The sequence below is a fragment of the Harpegnathos saltator genome, unplaced genomic scaffold, assembly GCF_003227715.2.
Source record: "Harpegnathos saltator strain DR-91 unplaced genomic scaffold, Hsal_v8.6 scaffold381, whole genome shotgun sequence".
Lineage (NCBI taxonomy): Eukaryota > Metazoa > Arthropoda > Insecta > Hymenoptera > Formicidae > Harpegnathos > Harpegnathos saltator.
In genome coordinates this window covers 471,253-495,083 of record NW_020230185.1, presented here as the reverse complement: position 1 = coordinate 495,083, position 23,831 = coordinate 471,253, and the positions used below count along the sequence as shown (strand labels likewise).

At 47.2% G+C, this 23,831-nt stretch overlaps 1 protein-coding gene across 3 annotated transcripts in view; it reads right to left on the bottom strand.

Moving 5' to 3' along the window:
- Positions 1–23,831, bottom strand: part of cv-c (RhoGTPase activating protein) — a 319,469-nt gene that overhangs the window by 181,570 nt on the left and 114,068 nt on the right. For all 3 annotated transcript variants that reach the window (XM_025300750.1, XM_025300751.1, XM_025300752.1), the window contains exon 8: positions 23,626–23,671. In XM_025300750.1, coding sequence (XP_025156535.1) covers positions 23,626–23,671 — 46 coding nt within the window. The remainder of the gene's footprint in view (positions 1–23,625; positions 23,672–23,831) is intronic.

Sequence of the window (23,831 nt, the reverse complement as noted above, 5' to 3'; positions counted from 1 at the left end):
ATCGGCCGCGGGTTGAACGACTGCGTCTACCCCCGCGTGGCACCTTGGCGTCGTCGCCGTCGAGCCGCGCGTGCGATCCCGGCGAGAAATATTCACCGCTCTCAGCGGCGCGGATTTAACACCCAAAGAAAGTATTCTGTGTTTGTAAAGTGATTTTGCCCATAGCCTCAAATTCCAAGCGAAGCCTTTTACAGAAGAAGGATTCTCCTCTTTCGATGAAGCGATTAAAGTGAATCATTCATCTAAAATTTACTAGATTTTATTTATTTATTATTATTTATGATTTATTATTCTGTTTTCCTCTTATTTCAAGAGGATGACATGTTTTATATGTTGAAGTCAACACCTAAAATGTGTTGTTTTCCTCATTATAACAGTTATCTTGTGTTAAATGTATATAGTGTTAACATTTCTGGTATGTGAAGATTGAATTTTTAACACATAGATTATGTCAATCTAACATTTTCATTTTATTAAATCATAGATCATTACTCTTCCAAAATGAATTGAAGTAACATTCATTGTATATCAATTTAACACAAACTGTGATTCTTAACGGCACTCAAATGTTAAATTCTTGTGTTAATCTTTTACATATTATGTGTGTTATTTTTTAACATATTTGCTGTATGTTAAATTAACACATAAATGAGAGTGGATGATTTGAGACACATGAAATATGTTAAATTTAAAACATCATTTCTCACAGTGTATATATTACTTTTCGCTATACATTATAATAATTTTTTTCAAATTAACCAGTATAACCAGTAAGAATAAGTAATAATCCTCTTAAAAAAGATTAAATAATCTTGTGTATAAGAGGAAATTTATATTAAAATCAATAAGATTTGCATTATACATATAATCCCTTTAATTTTAAGAATATAATGTGTTTATAATATTTCCCTCTTAATCTTAGAGGAATCCTCTTGAGGCCATATATAAGAGTAAAATCATCCAAAATTTAGATGATTCCTCTTCCGCTTGTTCTGAAATTACTTTTTGTTGGCTAAAACCGCGCTTGAATCTCGACAGACTCTCGAGACGGAGAGACTCGCGGCGTTTCTCGTCAATTTTTTCATTTCTCGGCTCATTTCTTTGTCTGTCTAATCTCCGCCGGCTCCGCACGCGACACGGTCGCGCGCTGCATCGTGAAATCAGTTAATAATCTCGCCGTTTATGCGATTCCGATAAACGACGTGCGAATCGCAGTCAACGTTCAACAGCGAAAAGGTCGCCTTAAATGAAAGGTCGCGCTCGCGCGCTCGAGCGCGCGTGCGCAATGGAAACGCTTGTTCCATTGTATCGCTATTAATCTTAATATACTCATCTAAATGCTTGTACTTCGCTGATACGAATAAAAATTACGATCTGATATGAGCGCGGGGAAATGCCACGACGCAAAGCGCGGTGGAATCAGCTGTATACGAACGAGCGAGCGAGCGAACGGATGAACGGACGAGTGGCTCAGATTTAATTGAAAGCGAGCGCGTGCGCGGCCCGCGCTTGACAAAATAATTACTCCAGCAATAATCGGAATCACAAAGGGTCGAAATAACGCGCGTGTGTGCGCTGTGGGAGGCGCGCGCGCGTATCAAACACCGAAAGTTTATCGTATCGTCGTTTATTGGAGCGGAAGAACGGACGCGCGGCTTGCATCGACACTCCGACCGAAGCACCATCCTGTGAAACGTCATTAATAACTTTCGCGCGATGGCAACGCAACACAGACTGCATCCATACCCATACGAGGTTATCGACAGAAGTTTGCGCGTTTACTCGATGAGCCGAGAATCATTCGAAAGTCCGGAAATAAACTGCACACGCTCGAACTGTGCCGCAAACATATCCCTAGCGCCGACGTTTTGCAGAAAACAGAATGACGAAAGGGGGGATCTTTGGGGGTATTTGTAGGAATTAATTCGGGACTCTCCTGTCTTGCTTTATCCCTGTTGATCGTTAGCTTTTCATTCGCCAAATGGCAGTGGAAACCGAGAAACTTTCCTCGAATCCGTCTCGCCGCGATTTACCGGTGCTTTTCTCTTTTTTGGCGGCGAGACCAGAGAGAGAGAGAGAGAGAGAGAGAGAGAGAGAGAGAGAGAGAGAGAGAGAGAAAAGACAAGGAAAGAAGCAGAGGGCGGAGAATAAAAATTATATTTTAGTCGAGCGAATGCGAGCCCCGCGAGGATTAGTACACGGTAGTTTTAACTGCCGCAGGATCCCGCGATATAATCCCTTTGATCCTCCTCGGAATCACTGAAAGCCCGGACGGCTGCGAACGATTTCACCGAGAGGCGAGCGGCACGGTATGTTACCAGCCGAGGAAAGGCAAGGCGCCGACCGTGGGTCCCGCGGGATATTTTAGGATATCGAAGAAGAGTTACAGGTGAATTGTAAAATCCGATGTTCAGCGCGCGAACGAAAACGCGAGTTTTCACTCACGGAATGTGAGCGAAACTGTCAGGCATAACGCGGCGAGACAATGAGGAAGCGAGCAGAAATTATATTAAAAAGCTTAAGCATTAAAAAGTTTAAGCAATTAAAATTTTAAATTAGAAAAATTATAACACAGAATTAAATATAAAAAATATATGAATACAGAAGAATGTAGAGATATGTAATATTGTTCAAATAGTGTTTCCAATTACGTTTCAAATTCTCAATTAGTAATTAATATAGGCAAATACTAGCACCAATAATTTTATATAATGTAATAAACTTTTTTCTTCGGCGGAGACCGAAAAGAATCCTTAAAAAGATCCTTTCATAAACCTCGACACAAAGGCACCCGGATCACGGATTTTATGTGTACACGTTCGGACGATGGAAAATATCAAATATTTCTTAAGTAAATCCTGTGTTGAATTTCAATAAAACGATGGCAAGTAATTATTTGCAACGTCAAAAGATCGAACAGTGCTTCTCCATTGCTTTTTCACGCTTGACGAAATCATTAACGTAGAAGTCAAATTCCGACGCGTGGCAATGCTGTGCAATGCAGGGAGGACAAGGTGAATTTACAAAAACAAATATCGCATTTTGTTTTCGGCGTAATCTACAAAAATATTATGTTTTTTTCGCGGCGAACGAAAATATTATGCTTTTCCTCGGCGAATATTTATCCATTATTCCGGTCGATGGGCACACGCGCGCCACAAATTTGCGCAAAGCATCTGATATTTTCACTGTCATTATATATATATATATATATATATATACGTATGTATGTATGCGCGCGCGTGTACGACAGCGTGATATTTTCCGATGCGGCAACGATATCTGGCGCGAGTTCACGGTATTTTGATGCATAAAACGTGGCCGCGATAATAGCGGCTCCCAAGGATCAGCTCTGATGCTCGCGAAAACAGAGAGACCGCTTCGCTATTTACAATATCTTCCTGATCCGCGCTTTATTCGCCGCGGCCGCGGGTCTCTCTCGGATATTTTTCGAGCGTCTCACGCTTCGCAGCGCTACCTCATTTTGTCAACAAACACGAAAGCAGCGACTCTTTAACGATTCTGGAGAAGAAAGGAAAAAACGAAACGAAAGAAAAACTATTCCGCGGCTTTGGCGTGGCCTTCTCGGTTCGCCAAGCGCCGAGCGTTGCGCGTTCGAATTACGAAAGCGTTTCCTATTGTTTCGATTCGGGACACACTTTTCATCGCGACAACCCGTAATTATCGCGCGGCACCCGCGCGATACTTTCTGGGTCGATTGAAATCCACGAGCGCGATAATTGCGCGTAAAACACTTCTCCTTTCACTCCTGCTCTCGCTGCCGCGACGAAATCTCCCGGGCGATCGAACGAGTCAATAAAGTAAACGTTTATCGTTAACGCGCCGTTTGTTTAAGCGGCGCACCGATCTTAGTAATTATCATTTCATCGATTAAACGTACCGATCAATCTCTCGCCGCGGCAAAAGCCCTCCCTCCCCCTTCCTCCCCCTGCCCCAGACGACCGCAGTCGACGCACCGTCATCGAGGACGTTATGCGCTCTTTTTCTCGTTCATTAATCTGATTGACGCGAGAACGTGTCGAGAACCCGGCTCGTAGCATCGGCCGATACTTTCCAATTAAACGAGGATCGGCCGGCGCGGCTTTTGTTGAAACACGCTCGCTCTATCGCGGAAGCCAGCGGGCCATTCAACATTGTCGAAGAATAATTAAATCCGGTATATTGCGCAATCCGAGCCGACCGCCGGAGTCGGCTTGCTCGACTTAAACCGACCCAGTTATCCTCGCAGGAAAGCCAACTTGTTCTACGGTAGATTAAGAGCACCTGGTGCGGAGGAGGTCGTTGGGAATTATCTTACACGAAAAAGCGATCGATTGCGATTGCGCGTTGAAGCGTTTATAAACTTATAGCCGATTCGAAGAGACTCCTTTGTGTCTCGAGATTTCACGCGAAGGAAGGTAGTAGCGTTGAGAGTCTGAGAGAAAAAATGAAGTCCGCTGTGATGTATCGGGAAATGTAGGTTGTGCGCGTGAATCTTCGTCTATATAACGCAACGTTCAATTAAAATCGTTGCGCGTTACGAGTAATACGCATGTATTAAAGTGTGGTAAATTAATAACCAAGTAGCAGCTTGCGTGTCTAGAGATTGTACTATAAATTTTATATCATATAAGGAAGAAGCGTGTCGAGAGTCTGAGGAAATGAAGTCTGCATAAATATATCGGAATGTAGGTTGCATAAATCCTCTTCTGCACCGCACATGTCCGCGGCTCGACGCGCGTCGTGACGTGCGTCATGCCGTTCAGCGCCAGTTTTACGACACGTAAAGACATCTCCTCTCGGCGTGCGAGCGCGTTTCAGCCGGTCACCCGAGATGTTGCTTCTCACCGACTGTTGTTTCAGCAACAAACGAAATTTCCGCGGGATCGTTCTCGGAAATCGCAAGGAAAACACGGGCCCCGCCGCTTTACGATCCGCCGGGACGGCGGCGTTCAACCGCCTCGGGGAGCAGGTGGCATCTGAGATCGCGCGGGCGTGTTTTCGACGGCTGCGAAATTATGACGGACGAGATAACGCTCAGACCGACGTTTACGCGCGCCTATTCCGACGATTCGGGAAATAATATCGCGTGTTTATCGCGCGCAGGGGGAATTCAACGAACCAGCGAAAAAAGTCGCTGATCGCTCGCGAGGAACGCGAGCGCTGAAATAAACGGAAGCGCGACGCGAGAGACCGTTCCTGTCGTTAAATGAAAGAAAAAAGCAAAAAAAGAAAAAAAAAAAACACCCAGGTGAGCCGGAAATCCGAATGCGGGAACGTCGAGAGTCCACTTTGGTAGCCTTGGCGGCTCTGCATTGGCGAGTTCGCGAAAATTACGCGCTCCCGGCGAGCGAGAGACGCGGCGGATCTGACAAATCCCGCGGCATCGCATCGTTATCACCTGACGCGTGAAAATGAATTTCGTCGGGCTCGCCGCCGCAAGTGTCACTCTGCGCATTCATTACGGCCGATAACTCGCGAGAATGAATGATCGCGCGCGCGCGCGACGTCCATTTTTTCCTCTCCTCTTTTCACTCGCATCCGGCGACGAAATCAGCCGCGGCGAGCCCGCCGCGCCTCTCCTCGCCTTAAAATCGCGCGCGATGGAAAGTATCTCGCTCGCCCGTCAATCTACACGCGCAGAGTCCGCGCGCAGGAGCTTTCTCTCCATTCTTAATTGCATCGCGACGACGACTCCCACGAGTGGCCTACCTGCGATTTTCCGCTCGCGCATTCGCCGCCACAGCGCTTCCGCCTTGCGCATCGGCCAGTTCTCCACTTTCGCGCTGAAGCTGCGGAAGAACTTGTACTCCTTGAAGTGCGACATTCTTCGACCACTGGTGGTTCCTGTCTCGTCGATGTTACCGGAGCTCGCCGTTGTGCCGGCACGACAATCCTCGCTCGACATGACTGGCATCAAACACTGCCCGCCGTTTCCGCCTCGCGTACGCGCGGCGCCGCCGCCGCCACCGCCGCCGCCGCGATGCAGCGAACGAGCGAATAATTTGCGCGAGCGTTCGAGCGCATGTTTCCTCCCGCGGAAAGATATTGCATCATTGAGCCCCCCTTGGATGTTACCACCGTCGGACGTACTCCCGCTCCGTGAACGCGCGCGCACTTTCACGGCTGCGCGGGCAATTTTTGCCTCGACTCGAGCGCGCGTATTCTCATTTTCGGCGCCAATAAAACGACGCGGACGTACTCTCGCTCGCGCGACTGTGTCTCTCGTCGTCCCTCACCAGCCACTTTATATGTGCGTGAAATAAAAAATCTCTCTCTCTCTCTCTCTCTCTCTTTCTTTCTCTTCGAAGGCTGCGCGCGCTGCTTTGTAGGGCGAGATTTTCACGTTTTCACGCGTCGAGGAAGACGCGAAAACTGAGAGCCGTCTCTATTTACTCCGCCGCGAACCGTGCCACTTGTTGCCACCGACTGCGCATTCTCGGAAGACGATTGTTTGTCGTATCACACCGTCGATCCGAGTCCTTCGCGGAAATCAACGGGACGGGGGGATAAAGCGAACGTAACGCCGGGCGCGCTCGTGGAATTCCCGCGACGAGGGAGATCCTTCTCTCTGTTCCTCCGCACAGTGCTTCCCTTCCTCGGCCAGACCGGAAGACTCTATATTGCGATCTCGTTGGAGAAAGAGCGTGTTTCCGATCGACCGGATCGCCGGCGACTCGAATCGTCAACTCGCAGCCTCAGAAACTCCCCCGATCGCGATTCCTCAACTACCCATTAACCCATTAATGCCGGCTGGGACAGAAATTTCGCGTTGATTTCAATTATTATGAATTTTGATGAAAATTTTAACCCGAAGTACATTATTAGGAGTTTTCGAGGTCGCTCTTTCCGAATCCGCTGCGAGAATCATAAAAAAATGAGTGTTTGTGTTTGATTCGTAACGGTTTTTTTTCCAAAAAATGAAATTTTTTCTCGTCAATTCTTTTTTAATTTAATATTTAATAATCATGGATTTCATCTTGATAAAAATGTTGAATATTACTGAAAAGTACTCCAATCGTGTCCTCGAGACTTGTAAATATATGTACTTAAAATATATGTGATTCTGAAATTTTTTGCAATTTAGTAATTTCAATATGGCGACGATATGCATGTATCACCATAGATATCGCCGGATCCTTGGGAACTCGGTCAAATAACTCATTAGGAGTGCATTTTTATGAAAAATTATCCAAAATAAAAGTTGTCCTGTTGATCGAGTTCTTTCACGTTGTAGGCCCCAAATTTGGGTCCGATGTACTTTTTGGGCCTAACGGGACCCAACGTTGATTTTTTGGTGCAAAACTTTTATTTTTTATTACAGATTTGAAAAGTACAGAAAATTTTACGTCCAGATATGTATTTTTGAAATTACAAGTCTCGAGGACACGATTGGAGTACTTTTCAGTAATATTCAACATTTTTATTAAGATGAAATCCCTGATTAAAAAAAAAATTGACGAGAAAAAATTGCATTTCTTGGAAAAAACAAAAACCGTTACAAATCAATACAAACATTCATTTCTTTATTATTCTCGCAGCGGATTCGGAAAAACCGACCTCGAAAACCCTAGTAATGTACTTTGGATTAAAATTTTCGAGCATTTTCATGAAAATTCATAACATGAAATCAACGCGAAATTTCTGCCCCAGCCGGCATTAATGGGTATAATTGGTCGTTCTCCACTCGACTCCGCAGAATCAAACTTATCTCGCCGTTGCTGAATATTTTCTTCTCTCTTTCTCTCTCTTTTCCCTTTTTTTCGTGACGGTCGTTCGTGCCGGGAAATAAGTGAGGCTCAAGTTCGCCCGGTTAACTCGATATGATTCTCGAAACCTTTCGTCACCTGACGCGGCCAATCGACCGGCGCACTTCTCGATCCCGAAGAAGCTCTATCGAAGCGTTTCCACCGAGCGATCCTATATTTCATCGAGGGAGAGGAGGGAGCAGATACAACGATGGCTGATAACACGATGGTGACCGGTGGTCGGTTGATCTCGAGCACTTAATTGAATTCTCCCCAGACAAAACAACGTTGTATCGCGTCCTCGCGCCGTTATTGAGAAACATCGAGCGTGTTCGCGCAAAAAAACGTTGCGAGGTAACTGCGAGTCGATCGATAGCGGTGCGGCTTGTAACTCGGAGACTCGTTTCGCCCCGGACAGTTCCGCGTTTCTTCTCTTTCGAGTCGAACGAAACTCTCGTACTTGGAGCCGTCGAAGCGACCGAGGGAGGAAAAATTGAAGGTCTCACGAGATGACCCTTGTTTTAAATTCGCGTTGCAATCATAATCGTGCGTGGGGCGCTCAAAGTTTCGTTCGACGGGGCGACGGAACGCGCCCCGTCTGGCAGCTTTTGTAATGAAAAGTGGCGAGACGACTTGAGAATATCCCCTCTGGTGCATAATGCACGTTCACGCTGAAAAGGATCGATCGATCGAGAGAGAAAGAGAGAGAGAGAGAGAGGAGAGAGAGAGAGAGAGAGAGAGAGGAGAGAGAGAGAGAGAGAGAGAGAATCGCTGGAGTATGCAGCGGGCATTTATTATGGAGGACTCGTAAGCAACGCGCAGCTGGGAAATCTAATGGAATATTGAGAGCGACGCCTGAAAATATCCTTTGACTTTGTTTGACAGTCGAATCAATAAGGGAAGACGTATATGGATGAACGCCGCCAGATATTCACTCCCGACGCGTATTGATCTCATCTGTTCTGAGAGGTCGACCAGAGGCGGGCCAGAAAAAATGCAGAAGTTGGCTCTCGCGGTGTGCAACACGCGCACCGAGAGAACCGAAAAGTTGCGGCGAGCTGTGCCGGCAGACCGAAATTATTCGTAGCACAACAGCTTGTGCAGAAAATTTCTTGGAACCTAATTAGCAAAATTAATTCTATTCCCTGAAATCCACGCAGATCTCTCTCAGTTCAAAATGTAATGCTTCAAATACGCGATCCTATGTGGGAGATCCAAAGTTTCCCCGATAAGTCTTCTGGTTTCCACTTTGTGCTGGAATATTATTTCTTCTGTCACCCAAAAAGGAGTATTCCATTTGTAAAGTGATTTCTTTCCATAGTCTCACATTGTAAGCGAAATTTTTTACAGGAAAAGGATTCCTCTTTCGATAAAGCGATTAAAGTGAACCATTCATCTAAAACTTATTAGATATTATTCCAACTGTTTCCCTCTTATTTCAAGAGGATTTCCTCTTGTATCAATTAATTTTTCTTTTATATGAAGAGAAATATGTTGATTTTTGAATGTCGGCTTCTTTTGTCCAGTCATGCTTTACGACCAGACACGAATGAAAAAATAATCATGTGCTCATGGGTCGGAATATTTGGAATGCTTTTTGAAAAAGGTATGTGTAGGTTGCTGTAACACATAACGAAGATAATTTACCCATATTTGGTCAAATACAGTTTATAATCTATTGCAAGAAGTTGAATAATATATTCTTTCTTTTAACTATGCTGCATACAATTGGTTATGACGAACTCTTCGTAGCTATGAAGTCCATAACAAAATTGATTGGAAATTTATTTGTTATGATGATCTTTCATTCGTGCCAACTTATTGTGAAACTGAAGCCAGAAGTACGTCTATACATATATTACTTTTCGCTATACATTATAATAATTTTTCAAATTAACCAATATAATCAGTAAGAATAAAGTACGAAGTAAGAATAAATAATAATCCTCTTAAAAACAGATTAAATAATCTGTGTATAAAAGAAAATTTATATTAAAATCAGTAAGATTTGCATTTAACATATAATCCCTCTAACTTTAAGAACAATGTGTTTATAATATTTTCCTCTGAATTTAGAGAAATCTTGTTGAGGCCATATACATATAAGAGTAAAATCCTCTAAAATTTAGATGATTCTGCTTATTCTGAAATTACTTTTTTTTGGGTGATCATATCACGTTGTACGTTGCGTCAAAACACGTGATTTCCGCGAATTAATTATCTAGCTCCTATAAAATTCTCGCGTTTCTGAACAGAAAATGTATATTTGGGATAAAAATGGCACAAGAATATCGGTATCGCAATCGGACAACCAATTATGGAAACAAATTTGAAGAGATACTAATCGCAATCTATGCCAATCGTATCTGGAAAAACGCCGTGTCGCGGGAGTGATCGTGTTCACCTTTAGGTCGAATCTAAATTTTGCAGGGGAGGAGAGAAACGCGAGACTGGGGCAGCGGTAAATGGTAAAGTTCCGCTGGAAATTCCGGCGAAGACGCGGACGTCGCTCCCAACGGCGTCCAATTAGCCGTTGTGGATTGTCCCGATTTGATTTAAGTTGCCGCACGAGGCTAGACACGCAATTGAAACGAGATCTCGCGTGCCGGAGGGACACGCGGAAGTATCGGCCGGTAGAATTGCCCGAGGCGAGGAATCGGTCCTTTCGACGGATAAAAACAGGTTGTTACGTCGCGTCGGTCGCGACTTGCGGCCCGATCGTCTCTAACGACCGTCGAGTTTTCGTGAGCGCCGAGGAGAAAGGTGCGCGACGTCGCGAGTGAAAATGCGTGTTTCCCTGAAGCCGAGTTTCCGATAGGCCGGCGCGCGCGTCTTTCGCACGGAAACGCGCGTCGCGCCGAAAGCCGCGAGAGGTCTTCGAAATTCCAGGCCTGCGTAAAAAAAGCGGGAAACCCGTTCCTAATTAGGGAGAAAGCCGCGCGCGTCTCGTCTCGAGCGGCGATTGAGACGCGACAACTGTCGCGTCTCTTCTCCTCTAAACGCGCGCGTCTTTAATCTTAATTTGACAACACGCACACGCGCGCGCGCGCGCGCGTGCGCGCACACAGAACGGTTCTATATGGAAGTCGGTGAAACTCCAGCCGCGGACAAGATAAATCTATCGACTAATATCCGTCAATTTCTTAAACTTCTCGCTCGACCGCGAATCTCCTCTGGGAGATAGAAATGTTTATCTTCGACCTCCGAGAAGTGCCTTCGTCCCGTCAGTATATAAAAGTTCCGCATTATTTTCTATTTATCGCACGTTCCCCCCCCTCCCCAGCCTCTTCTCCTCTATGTGAGTCTCATCCAAGTTCCTAAGGAGCGACGCGTCTCGCGGAAATTAGCTGGAATTATTTATACCGGCCTTCCTGTCCGCTCTCCCGACGATTCAATCTTCCACTCGCGACTTTTAACATTTTCCTTCACCTTGAGACGCTCGCACGAGCCGGGGGGAAAATGCCCCGAGTTATCTCCGCGTCGAATCAAATTCGGAGCTCCGCTAACGAGCTTTCCGTCGTCGTCGCGAGATCGATAGCGAAGCGATCGATATACGTTTCCTCAGAGTTATCGTCGGCACATATGCGCGAAATTAATCAGCGGCCCTTACGAGTAAACCTCGGGGAACGTCAGACGCCGATTTGTTTCCAATTTTTTACAGTTATTTTTTTATGTCAACGTATGAAGAAATCTGTTATCACTTTTAGCTTAAATTAATTTTTTCAATGTTTTCGAAATTTTTCAAGTTTGCACAAGTACACTATTTTATACATATTTAAAACAATATTTCTTAAAAAGATATATATCTGATTTGTTGAAACTTGCACACACACATGTCGCCGATTATGAATCAGAACCATTTTGTAAAATTCAAAATGACGGATCTAATATGGCGGTCATTGTTGAAAAAGTGTTCAGTTTTACGCTACATTCGACGTCGGGTAATCCTTCGGCTCATTATCCAGCAAACAAGCTCATTTTAGCGTCAAAATCTGGTAAAAGATGAACAAGAAATGACAAGAAAACTTGAGAAATTTCGAAAAAATTGAAAGAATTAATTTAAGCTAAAAATGATAACATTTCATGATTCTTTATACTTTGACATTAAAAATAATTATAAAAAATTAGAAACAAAACGGCGTTTGACGTTCCCCGAAGTTTACTTGTTCGAGGCCCCGTCGTTGTCTTCCGCGTTCGCGAAAGAAGTCCCCCCCCTTCCCACCGGCCAGAAGTCCCCGCTCACAGAGAAAGCCGCGAAACCGTGAATAGGTGAAAATGCAGTGACGCACGCGACGAGGAGAGCACATGTGCACGCACAAAGGCGCCTCTCTTCAAGGTTACTCAGCATCTCTCCGCCGGCATCTGAACGCCCGCGCGACGATGGAGAGATTTATTGCGCAAGCCGCCGCGTGTGTACATTGTCGGAGGAAAGCGGTAATCACGATGCTTAACGAGCGATTTGTGGCACTTTACAGTGACGACACACCTCACCCGCCGTAACAGGTTGCGACGCTCTCGCGAACATCTTCCGATCTCGTCCGCGACGACTCGCTCCGGCGACCAACTGTTCAGGCCGAACCACCTAATGCCTGTCTCTCGCTGAATCGCTCAACCCCTTGAATGGCAAGCTGAATTTCGCTAAAGTGCTCAACCGGCAGAGAACGGATTTTCATGAGTTGAGCAATGTCGTTAAAATATTTCGCGTCTGGAGTTTTTGATGTCACTCATTCACGAATACGAGATCGAAACTTTTCACATTCAAAAATGGTAACACGAGTGAAATCATAATTTTTTCAATTTCGTCAAATTAAAACTGGGAAGACGAAGAAAGTTAAATGGTGAAAATACACAAAATTTTTATCTAAAGTCTATAAAGCCATAAAACAGCGAAATAACGAATAAATATCATTTATAACGGCAAATTATACATGATATGCGGATAATACTTTACTTTGGTCATTTATATATTTAATCTGAGGGCTCGCCGTTTTAAACTTTTATTTCTACAATGCTCCATTGAGAAAAACGAACACAAAACGGACGAAGTTTTCACATTTTCTCAATTTTAGGTCGGCAAGATTGTAGCCGCCATCTTGAATTGTGAAATTCACCGCTGAATAAAGAGACTCAATTCCGGAAATATTCAGCTATCAAAAATATATAAAAAACAAAACGCGATATTGCGTTCCCGCCAGTCGAGGGGTTAACGTCACGATTACGTCGACACGCAAGAATACGCGGACACAGAGCGTGTACTGTTAATTTGGGCGAGGGGAGTGGCAATTTGCAGCGAAGGGAAAGTTACGGTACCAGCTCGGATTATCCGGCTCGCGTGCGTCTGCTTTGTGCGCATCTTACAACACACGATGACAATCGTGTACGGTAGATCGACGCGGCAAATGTCGTCGAAGACGTCGCACTTTAGCCGATGGCTAAATTTTCAGCGCGAGCTCGCGCTGCAAGCTGTACGAATTATATATTCAGAGCAGCAGCGACGGGGAAAAACCGGGAGCGCGCGCGGCGCGACCTTCCTCTCACCGCTAATTGGGTCTTCTCGCGTAAAATGCCGCGCCAAGACGTTCTTACGTCGCGCACACGATATTCGCACGCGAATCGCAGTCGCTCGTTATATGCATGTATGTGTTGCAAGGTGTTTCGGAAAGCGTGGGCTGGCTGTATATTCCTCCCGGCAGGACGAAAGTGTCCCTACAAGCTTTTCAGCTTTTCAATTATAAGCGCGTTTCAGCCGCCACGTGTACGGGAAGCTTTCAGTCCGCTTCGAAGAATATAACCACGTTGCCAGGCCATCTTTTCTCAAACACCCTGTATAGACTGTGCCTTCTTCTGAGAGAGAGAGAGAGAGAGAGAGAGAGGGAGGGAGACTCGAGGGCAAGGTATAAAAGACAGCTATATTTCCCTCGCCCTTGCACACAGGCACGCCGTGTCGCCGTCTAGCTTTCTCCAACGACGAGGGCTATAGGGAAAGATCGGGCCGTGCCTGCGGTACAAGTCATCCTTGTCAGGTATCCATTGTTACATCGTCTCGATTGTATCCGATTCTGTTCGTAGATCACGCGCCCGCGACCCCGAAGGCGCTTCTTCTTCGCGCCGACTTTGGGGGTGCCGATCGATCGAGCAGCCCTGATGTTTCGGTGCTGTGCGCTTTAACCCCCAACCCCGGCCGGCTATTAATAACGTGAAGAGTTCTTGCGTTGTTTGGGTTGCCTCATCGCGTTGTTGGAATACCGCGATCTTCGTCCGCAATTTATCGATAAGCGTGTATTTATAAATAAGTGGAAAATTATAGAGAGTGACCTTTCGCGGTTCACAGCGCGCGCAAGCGGGGCGACGACGCAGACCGCGGCTTGTTAAATCGCTGAAAAATGCGAGGTTCGCCGCAAGGTATCAGCATTAGCATATTCCGCACGACGCGATACATCCTTTTTTTTGTTACCGGAAGAAACGCTAAAAATAATTATTCCCCCTCTCCCGTAATCCGGCAAAATATGTACAGTTTTATCATTAACGACACACGCAGTGCTGATTCGCTGCATTTTGGCGCCCACTCGGATCCAGCACTTCGGTCCAGAATCTCGGTTGGGATTCAAGTCTAGCCTAGCTTCACGAACACTCAACTTTCAGAATCCACCGCGGAGAGGTTGCCCGCCGAACAAGGAGCGCCCTGACGACACCCCAAAGAGCTACATCTCGTGGAACGAGCGAAGCGGCCGTCGCGCTCGCGGTAAGATAAACGCACCCTCCCCCTCCCCGCCCCAATGGCTGGACACGTCCCAGTATCCGACTTTTTGAAAAATTTTGAAAAAAATATTTATTATTTTAAGAATAATGAATGAAAGTAATATTTGTAAAATTATTGTAAAAGAACTGCAATATTTGACTTGATTAGTTGGAAAAATACATACCCAATTTGATACTTTTCTATTAAAATAAAAATTAATTAAATGAGTATGCACCGATGGTTTGGCAAAATAATGGCCAATCGTTAATAAATTCATTAAGAAATAACATTTATATTTATATTATTTTCTAATTGCACGTACTAGTTTTCTAATTGCGGTCAGACACTGGGACAAATTATATCCGAACATTGAGCCATGATCTATTTCAACTGTCCGCTCACTGGTACATTAATGCGCTTCGTTACTGTGCAAATATTTCATTAGTAATAGATACATTGGTTTAAATCATTTTTCTCTACTTAAGGGGATCTTAAGTTTCGAATAAATGCCAATATTTATATCAAAATTATTCTTAATATTATATTCTTAATATTATATTTCTTGTGACGACCTACGCTTAAGGGGCCTGGAGGTTCAGATTGCTGAAAAATCGTACTTGTTTTTGATAATATTTTGTGACGAACTGAATAAATGTGCAAGAATGCAAATTTTAGGTATAGTTATACAACATTTATACAACGTATAAATATATGATATACAGCTGAGATATACTCTCCTTTTTTTTCAAGTTATCGTTTTTGCAGTAATATCACGACTCTCGGTGGTCCGATCAGAGCGAATTTTAGCTAGAAATCTTGAGAAAACTTAGCATTATCCGGTGAACCACTAGAAGAAAAAATCGAACAAATTAGCAAAATGGCAGCTATTATTAGGAAAAAATTCAAATTTTTCAGTTCTTTTACAATAAAAAAATTAATATCTCGAAATGAAATATTTTGACGGAGTTGTCCATGGTTCACCTGAGAGCCACATGAACAAATATTATTGCTTTAAAATTTCAAATCGATACGAAGCTTAATTTCGGAGAAATCACTTCGCAAAAAGTTGAACAACAAAATTTCGAGAGAAACACGTTTAAAATTTGAGTGATATTGAGTTGAGCGTATATTTGTATGAGTATTTGTTTAAAAACAAAATTTTTTTACTCTTCACACGTTGTATAACTTCGTATGTTGTATACCTAAAATTTTCATTCTCGCACATTTATTCAGTTCGTCAGAAAATCATTATCAAAAACAAGCACGATTTTTCAGTAATCTGACCCTCCAGTCCCCTAAACATCCGGTTACTGGGACATTTACCTTACTCCCGACTTCATCGCGAGACGACAGACCAAAGTATCAGCGGAATCGGAGAGGGGGGAAGGTATGAAAAACGCGAGAAATCCGCCACTCTTAAGTCGCAGCGCCCACGCCGCGGCGCGGCGCGGCGCGGCGCGGTGCGGCGCGGCGTGGCGAGCGGCCTGCCGGAGCCGCGCCACGCATCGAGTTACTTATCCGGCCGATCGACCATTAGATAAGCCAGGCTCTTTTCTCCCGACGGTTTGTCAACGAGGGTCAACAATGAGCCGTAACATGGGAGGGAAACCGACGCCTTTCTCTCCCGGCGTAACGTGCGCTCGCTCGAGAGTTAGCCGTGCGCGCCTAATGGCGAGATTAAACGCTCGCCGGGCGAACAATAAGGAAGCTATCTGCGCGTACGATCGGGGATCGATCTTAATTCGGTATTGTTACGAAACGTCACTTAATCGTTGACCAAAAGGCTCGCGCGCCGCGCCGCGCCGCGCCGCGCCGCGCCGGCCGACCAGCCGGAATGGCTGGAACTTCAGGTCGGTCAATGGGCGATGCGAGATCGGCGGGACGGCCGGGGCCGGGGAGGCCGCGATCGCGTGGGACGTTTGTATTTCTTCGGCCGCATGAAAAGCGATGAAAGCGCGCGGACAGGTGCCGTTCGATGGCTGACCGGAGAGACGGACGGGTCATTACGGCTGTAATTGATGCGCCTTCCCCGACCCGTCGGAGCGCGCCCGCGGCGATAAAGAGCCGGCGGCTTAGATAATTAATACGGGACTGACGCGCGTTGCGCAACGGGGAAAGTGGATTTTGCGAATAACCGCGCGGATGGAGGAGATGGACGGCACGCCGAATGAGGGCGACGGGAGACGAGAGGAGAAGGCGGTTTCCACGCGAGGACCGATCACTCCGCGCGTCGTCATCGCGGTCACGCTTCTCTATCACGGTTACGCCTCGTTTCGCGAAACTTTCCGTGAGAAACGCGAGCTGGCGAGCGGGTACGTGTCGCGGCGAATAATTGCGACAAAATAGCGAACGGGCGCAAATGGAGCGCGACCGTCGCGTCGCGTTGCGTCGCGCCGACGGCGGCGGTGGCGAATTTCGCGGATTCCGCCTGTCAATAAAGTCGCTGTCACGCTTCGATGGGCATTTCACGGCGGGGATCGCCGCGGGCCTCGGCTATTTTTAGCGCCGGAACTTTCATCGCGTGAAAATAGTTACGGCCGTCGGTGAGCGTTTCCGTCGCGAGCCAATTCGCCTTTCGGACGCCGCGGGAGAGCACGCGGAGATGGAGACGAGTGCCGCCCTCGCGGATGACGCGTTTCTGTGATTAAACTGCGTACAAAGTGCCGACAGATGCGTGCGTCTTGTCGCGAATGCGGCCGATACGGAAACCCAACCGCAACCTGGATACCGAACATACCGCGGAAGTATTCTGGTTTCTCCCGATAACTTTCAATTAAATCCCCGTTCATAAAGACTTGTCGGTTTTTTTCCTCGTCTCGCGAAAACAGGTCAAATTATGTGAACCTAAGTCCTCTCGTGGAGCACAATTTAGGGGGTTTGCCCTTTGCGGAAAATTCCGGTTCTTCAGGAAAAGCCAAACTCTGCTAGAACCTTCATGTCTTATCTTGTCGGAACAAGCCTGACAAGTATTACATATCGGCACTTATAAGCTCCTGCAGATTTTGCACATAAAAACTGTGTCAAATCTTTACTTGCAATAAGAAGGAAAAGAAACATGTACTCCACATCGAAAAATATTCAAAGCTCCGGTAACCTATTAAAAAATTTTGTCTCAGATTTTCCCCGACTTCTCGAGTAGAAATAAATCCCGCGGCATTTCTCATTTATCCCGATCGCCGGACTGCGTCGGAGTAATAATCTTGGAGCCGAGCTCGTGTCCTCGATCACGTAAAACGATAGTTGATCCGTAACGTTCGTCAGAAAAAGCCGAGCCGCGCTTTGAGAGACCGCTTGCTGCGAAGCAAGAAAAAAGAAAATAGTTGCGCCACTCGAGCGAAGGCGAGCGAAATTCGACCACTGACAATCACAAACGTTCCCGAACATCCTCGCGAGTTACCGATGCGTTACGTCAACGTGCTGAAGGATGACGGATACCAAGCGCTGTCCGAGAGCCAGCGCGCGCCGCCACGCTCGACGGCGGCTCGACGGACGCACGTCCGAAAATTGTAAAACACTGTTTTTCTCAAGGGGAAACAGCTGCTGCAAAATATCGCTTCTCTCTCTCTCTCTCTCTCTCTCTCTTTCTCTCCCCCTCGAGACCTCTCCTCCGTTCCGTTTCTTCAGGGAAAAGTCGAATCTATATTAAGTGCGCTTAAAACGCTCCGAGACGGTGACGTACGAGAGAGGGTGAAGAAATCGCGGAAAAATTTCACGAGGTTCATGTCAACACACTCCGATACGCGTGATCATTCTCCCGCGCACTCCGCGCGACTACTACGAGACGATTCCTCCTCTCCCAGCCGAATCAATTCGATATACGGTTAAATGCCCGTGCGGAAAGATTCTCTCTCTCTCTCTCTCTCTCTCTCTCTCTCTCTCTCTCTCTCTCTCTCTCTCTCTCTCTCTCTCTCTCTCTTTCTCTCTCTCTCTCTCGATCTCGAGAGATCAGCGTGACCCTCAAAATCCTCCTCCCACAAAATCGCTCCGATCGATCGATCGATCGGGGGAATCTTCTCTGAGATCTGCCGGCGATCGCGCGCGATCGGCCACACGCGATTACTCGCTCTGCTTCTCTACCTCTCTCTCTCTCTCTCTTTCTTTCTCTCTTTTTCTCTCTCGTCCAGATGTGATCGGTTAACGAAGCGTGCGCGCACGATAACACGGCTCGAAAAACGAGCCGCGTGACAGCCGCGCGAGAGCCGCGCGCGACTCGCGTGGAAAGCCGCCTCGTAAACTGCGGCCGAACGCCGCGGTGCCCGTGATAGCGACGACTGGCGACGACTTCCATCGGGGAACGAAAGCTCACCGACGACGACGACGACGACGACGGCGGCGGCGGCGGCGGCGGCGGCGGCGGCAGTAGCGGCGGCGGCGGCGCCGCCGCCGTCGCGGCGCAAGCGTCCCGGCGCGAGCCGCGCTTTTCCTGCAATTTTTCCCCTGTTTTGCGCTTCTTTCGCGCGATCCTATCCGTGTCCGATACATTCCGCGCATAACGCCATTACTGCCGACGACGACGATGCCGAGAAGCCCGACATGAACCGGTTTGATTAATACAATATTTAGCCCGCTTCGAATGAATTTCGAAGAGCGACGCGCGATTTTCAAAGCGCCTCACTCGCCGGAAGAAAATGCTATTTCCGTATCCAATATTCGGCTACGTGTCGATAAGCGAGAGATTTATTTAGTAAATCCGCGCTCTAGTCATAAAAAAAAGAGAAAGGACCAAACCGAGCGGAATAGAGAATGATCAGCGGAAGACAAGATTAATCGGGATACTCGCGACCCAATGGAAACGTGCTTTACGATTTTTCTTCACCGCCACGTCGCATTTGTGTTGTAGATTTTTTATACGATTACTTATGTATCATATATATGAAGTTATACACCAAGGTTAATGCGTATGATAATAATACCGAGATAAAAAAAGACTGAATCGGACGTGACGGAGCAACAAGAGCGTTTCCCTCTCTGTGACGGTTCACGGGCGATATCGAAAAAGTTTGCAAAAGCATCGTTTCCACAATGAGACAACAATGTTTTCGTCATGTCCCGAATATTGATCTGCTCTTGGCGGCTTAACGCCAAAGAGCGCGTAGGACGCTGCTCCAGTTTTCTTGGCGAGGATTAATCCGATATTGTTACCGCTGCGCTTCTCGCACTGTCATTTATTTCCGTTGCCGCTATTCACGCGAATCGTGCGTGTCGTGGCGGCTGACTCCGCGGACAATGCGAAGCAAACCGCGAGCTATTTAGTTTAATGAAGTTATTCAACAAATATTCGCTGCTTGCTCTATTAATACCATCGTCCTTCCGTAACCTGATGACGCGTGCGTGTCGCGGGCGATACCAAGAGAGAAGTCGACACATTTCAGAACAGCTCGTAATAAAGGAGAAAAAAAAGAAATTTTGCTGCGAGAAAAAAATGTCTTAGCGACTCCGTGTCACATGTATAAGTATTCAACTTTGGGTCGTGAAAACGTTGCAAATATTCGTATGAGAACATCTAACGCGACTTAACGGCTGCTCCGACGAGAAACGATACAAGCTTACTTAAATCGTTAATCCTTCGTTCCCGAAGGGACGCGCCACTCTCTCTCTCTCTCTTCCTCTCTCTCGTATTGTACGTTTTCCACGCGTCAAAATTACGATGTAATAAAAATGTTGACATTTTTTGAAAATACCAGAAACGACAGTCCACCATAGAAATACGAGAAACAGGACTTTTGAATCAACGGTAAATTTAGTCGTTAACCTCAATCACGAGTCGCCGCCGCGCGGTGCGCGCCATCGGCTATAAATTCCTAGAAATAATTTATCGCTCAGAATTATTTCGCGCCAAACGTTTGATCGCTTCTTTCTCTCCCTTTATTTCCGTCGCGTAAATTAGATACGGTTTCCCCTCCGTCGTTTGTTCGTCACGTCACTTTGTGAGGAAATAACGGTATAAGAATGGCAGAGAGAACACGTCGGCGACGGCGAATAAATATTAATTCGAATCATCGGCGGGAAGAAGCAACGAAACGTATCTCTTTGCGTCACCGTTCAACTTGTATCGAATTGTCCTATTTATTTTTGCGCTCTCACCGTCGCGCACACGTGCGACGTTAGCGCGTGACCTACGTGTTCTCTCGCGAAGCCGCGAGGGTGCTTTCGAATAATTAATTCCAGACAGTGGCCGTCACGGTTACTTAATAAGGTCGTTTCTCGACGTGAATAAATTATCCTCGTTTTGAATACCGTGATATCGAAGAGAAAGAGGAAAAGAGGGCGCAAGAGAGGGGGGGAGAGACAGGGAAAAGGAGAGTAAGTATCACCGCATTTGAAGGACTATAAATACCGAGGATGACAAATCGAGAGTGGAGGAAAACGACGATGCGATCGCATGTACGTGATTTTAAGTGACGCTTGACCTTTGACGTTCGCAACGAAATTACTAATTACTATGCGCATAATCGGCGGATCGTAAAGAAACGGACAGTTCCTCGGCGAGGATAATGCGGGGCGGGCTTTTATTTTCGAAGCGGATAATAAATAGATCCTTTCTCCTTTTTCTCGCAACGCCGCGGCGCCGGGGAAGTAATTTTCTAGTTCAAGGCGGCTGCGGCCGCGGCTGCGGTATCGCCGATTTTCCACTCTGTCAAGAGTCATCGCGCGCGCAGTGCGGTTGTCCGCTCTTTTCGTTTCCTATATTCCTATCGCGAGATTCATTCGATTAAGCGCGCCGCTTAAGTCGGCCGATTCGATCTCGCCTTCGGCGAGAAGGAAAGTGCATCGCCGCGCATCTACGCGGACGCATTCTGGCTTTGGGCGTGCCCACCTGCGTGTATACCGGAAGTCATAATCACGTCGTGCACCGCGAGATCGCACCGCGAGAAAGCAATTAGTCCACGTCGATAATTAATTAAACTTTCGCGGTCGAATTCGACACAATACAACCGCACGCGCGTGAGCGCTCGAAATAGGAAGCGATGGAACTTTCTCATGCAGAGCGGGAGAAGACGAGGGCCGAGCTGCGAGCTGAATCTCTCGACATCTATCATTATCTTTATATCATTATTTTTCCAATTTCTACGAGAAGTTAATTAAACTTCCACTTCTTTCTTTCTCTCTCTCTCTCTCCCTCCCTCTCTCTCTCTCTCTCTCTCTCTCTCTCTCTCTCTCTCTCTCTTCCTCTGTCTTGTATCCCACCGCGTGCACGATCTCTCATCCTATAATATCCATAAATCTCTTTACCTCTTCGGTACGGTAAATATAAATTTCCTCGGGGCATTAAAAAGTTGATGATATAATAAAATTACATTATTTAATATGACGGGACCTCTCGATATTTATCGAGAGCCAGATCGCACATACAGGCTGGGCAAATGGATGCGCGTTTCTTCGCGACTCGCAAAGAATAATCGGCTCCTTCCCCCCCCCCTCCCCGGGAAAAAATAGCGTAACCGAATAAATGTCGGAGCATCGCACGTCGAAAATTACGCGCAGGTCGCGCCGCCTCGGGTGCCTTCGATTAATTTCGTGGCGCGCAAATGGCGCGCGCGATATTACACGCGCGTTAAGTCAAGCCGGTGGAAGTCACGCGGTCGCGGCCGCGAGTCCTCCGCGTAATGAACCTTCAGACAGCGCATTACGGTATCATCGCGGTCGGAGGGCGAAAATTCCGCCGTTTGCAACGCGCCGCCGCAAATTGCATTTCATCGCGTCGCTCTCTACCGCCGTTTCCTCCCTCGCGAGGGGAATTAATTACGCGCTAAACTCGTTATCGGACGATAGCGCTCGGTCGATATCGTCCGAGGAGATCGGCATCGATCTCGGCAGACCGACCGCCCGACGCGGCTTCCCTCCCGTTTCGTTCGCCTCGCGATCGCACATGTCAATATTCATTATCGCCCGTGTCGGAGCTCGTTTGCACCTCTCCCCCGCGGGGAGAAGAGAGCAAATTAATGGCGGATTGGCAGATCGTGAGCTGACAACCGTCGCTCGTTCAATTGTAATCAGCCGCGGATCAGCAGAGGACACGTTTGGGCCCGCCGCCAATTGTGTGTGCGCGCGCGCGCGTGTGGTGGTGTGTGTGTGTGTGTGTGTGTGTGTGTGTGTGTGTGTGTGTGTGTGTGTGTGTGTGCGTGCGCGCGCGCGCGCGCGCTGTGTGTATTGTTTATGCACACTATGCAACACTCGAAACGATCATTTTTCCCGCTTCGGTACGAGCAACGGAGTCGGCCGTGAATTTAGAACAGCAAATTTATTTCCGATAAGCGATTAAATCAGCGCTGCGCTTGCGCGCGTTATTTAGAAACTTATCGATGAGCGATCTCGATTCGATCTTCAGGAAATCGATCGTTTCCTCGAGAAAAATCGGCTCGATTCTTTCCCACTCGATCCTTTTACACAGTTCTCTCCAACAGACAATCGGGTTCCAATCCCCTGATATACTTGTTCATTAACGTTATTATCGCTTAACGAAGAACCCAAGTCACTTTTGCAGAAATCGATTTGTACAAAACCGAGCAGGAAGGGGTCGATTTGAAAAATTGAATTTCGCAGAAACAGACTGATGACGAAAACCGAATCGAGATCGCCCATCGCCATTTAGAGAAGCCAATACGCGTATTCCACCCATCAATTTGCCATGAGCGCTCCTCCGGTAAGAGGACTGCCAGGTGACAAAAGAGAGTACCAGGCACTTATAAATAATCAATCTCGCTCTCCCGCGTCGGACGTGGCCGCCTCTATCTCTCCTGCTGCACGCACGCACGCACGCACGCACGCACGCACGCACGCACGCACGTATACAGCGTCCTGGAGCGCGTGCGAGCGCGCTCGGCAGGCGGATTAACGCGCAGGAGGAGATTAACAACAAACCGAGAGAGCCACTTATCGCGTCGCTGGAGAATCGCGTGAGAGAGAACGCGCGCCGCGCGCGTCCGCCCACGCGAGCGGACTCGCGCGTGGGCCGCGCCGCCGGTATCGCCTTGAAATCGCACGCGGTCGTTTTTCCGCGGCGGCGAGCGCGCCGCGTCCTGTCGAGAAGTCCTGTTCGCCCGGACGAACAGTTGCGCCCGGCGAACGAACGAACGGCGCGACTCGCTCAGCTCAACCCCGTCGGGGCGCGGGGTCGCGTCTCGCGGAGAGACTCACCTGATAGCTGCCGTTCCGACTGCGAGCGCGGCTGCTGCTGCAAGCTCTGAAAGCAACGAAGAAACGGGTATCAAAAGCTTGTCGAAAAGCTCGCCGCTCCCGGCGCAGGTGCGTCGCCCGCGATAAATTGGCTCGATCGTTCAACGGCCAGTTAGTAAACTAGTAAAGCCTGTTTCGCGCACAGGGATACCCGAGTAGAAAAATCA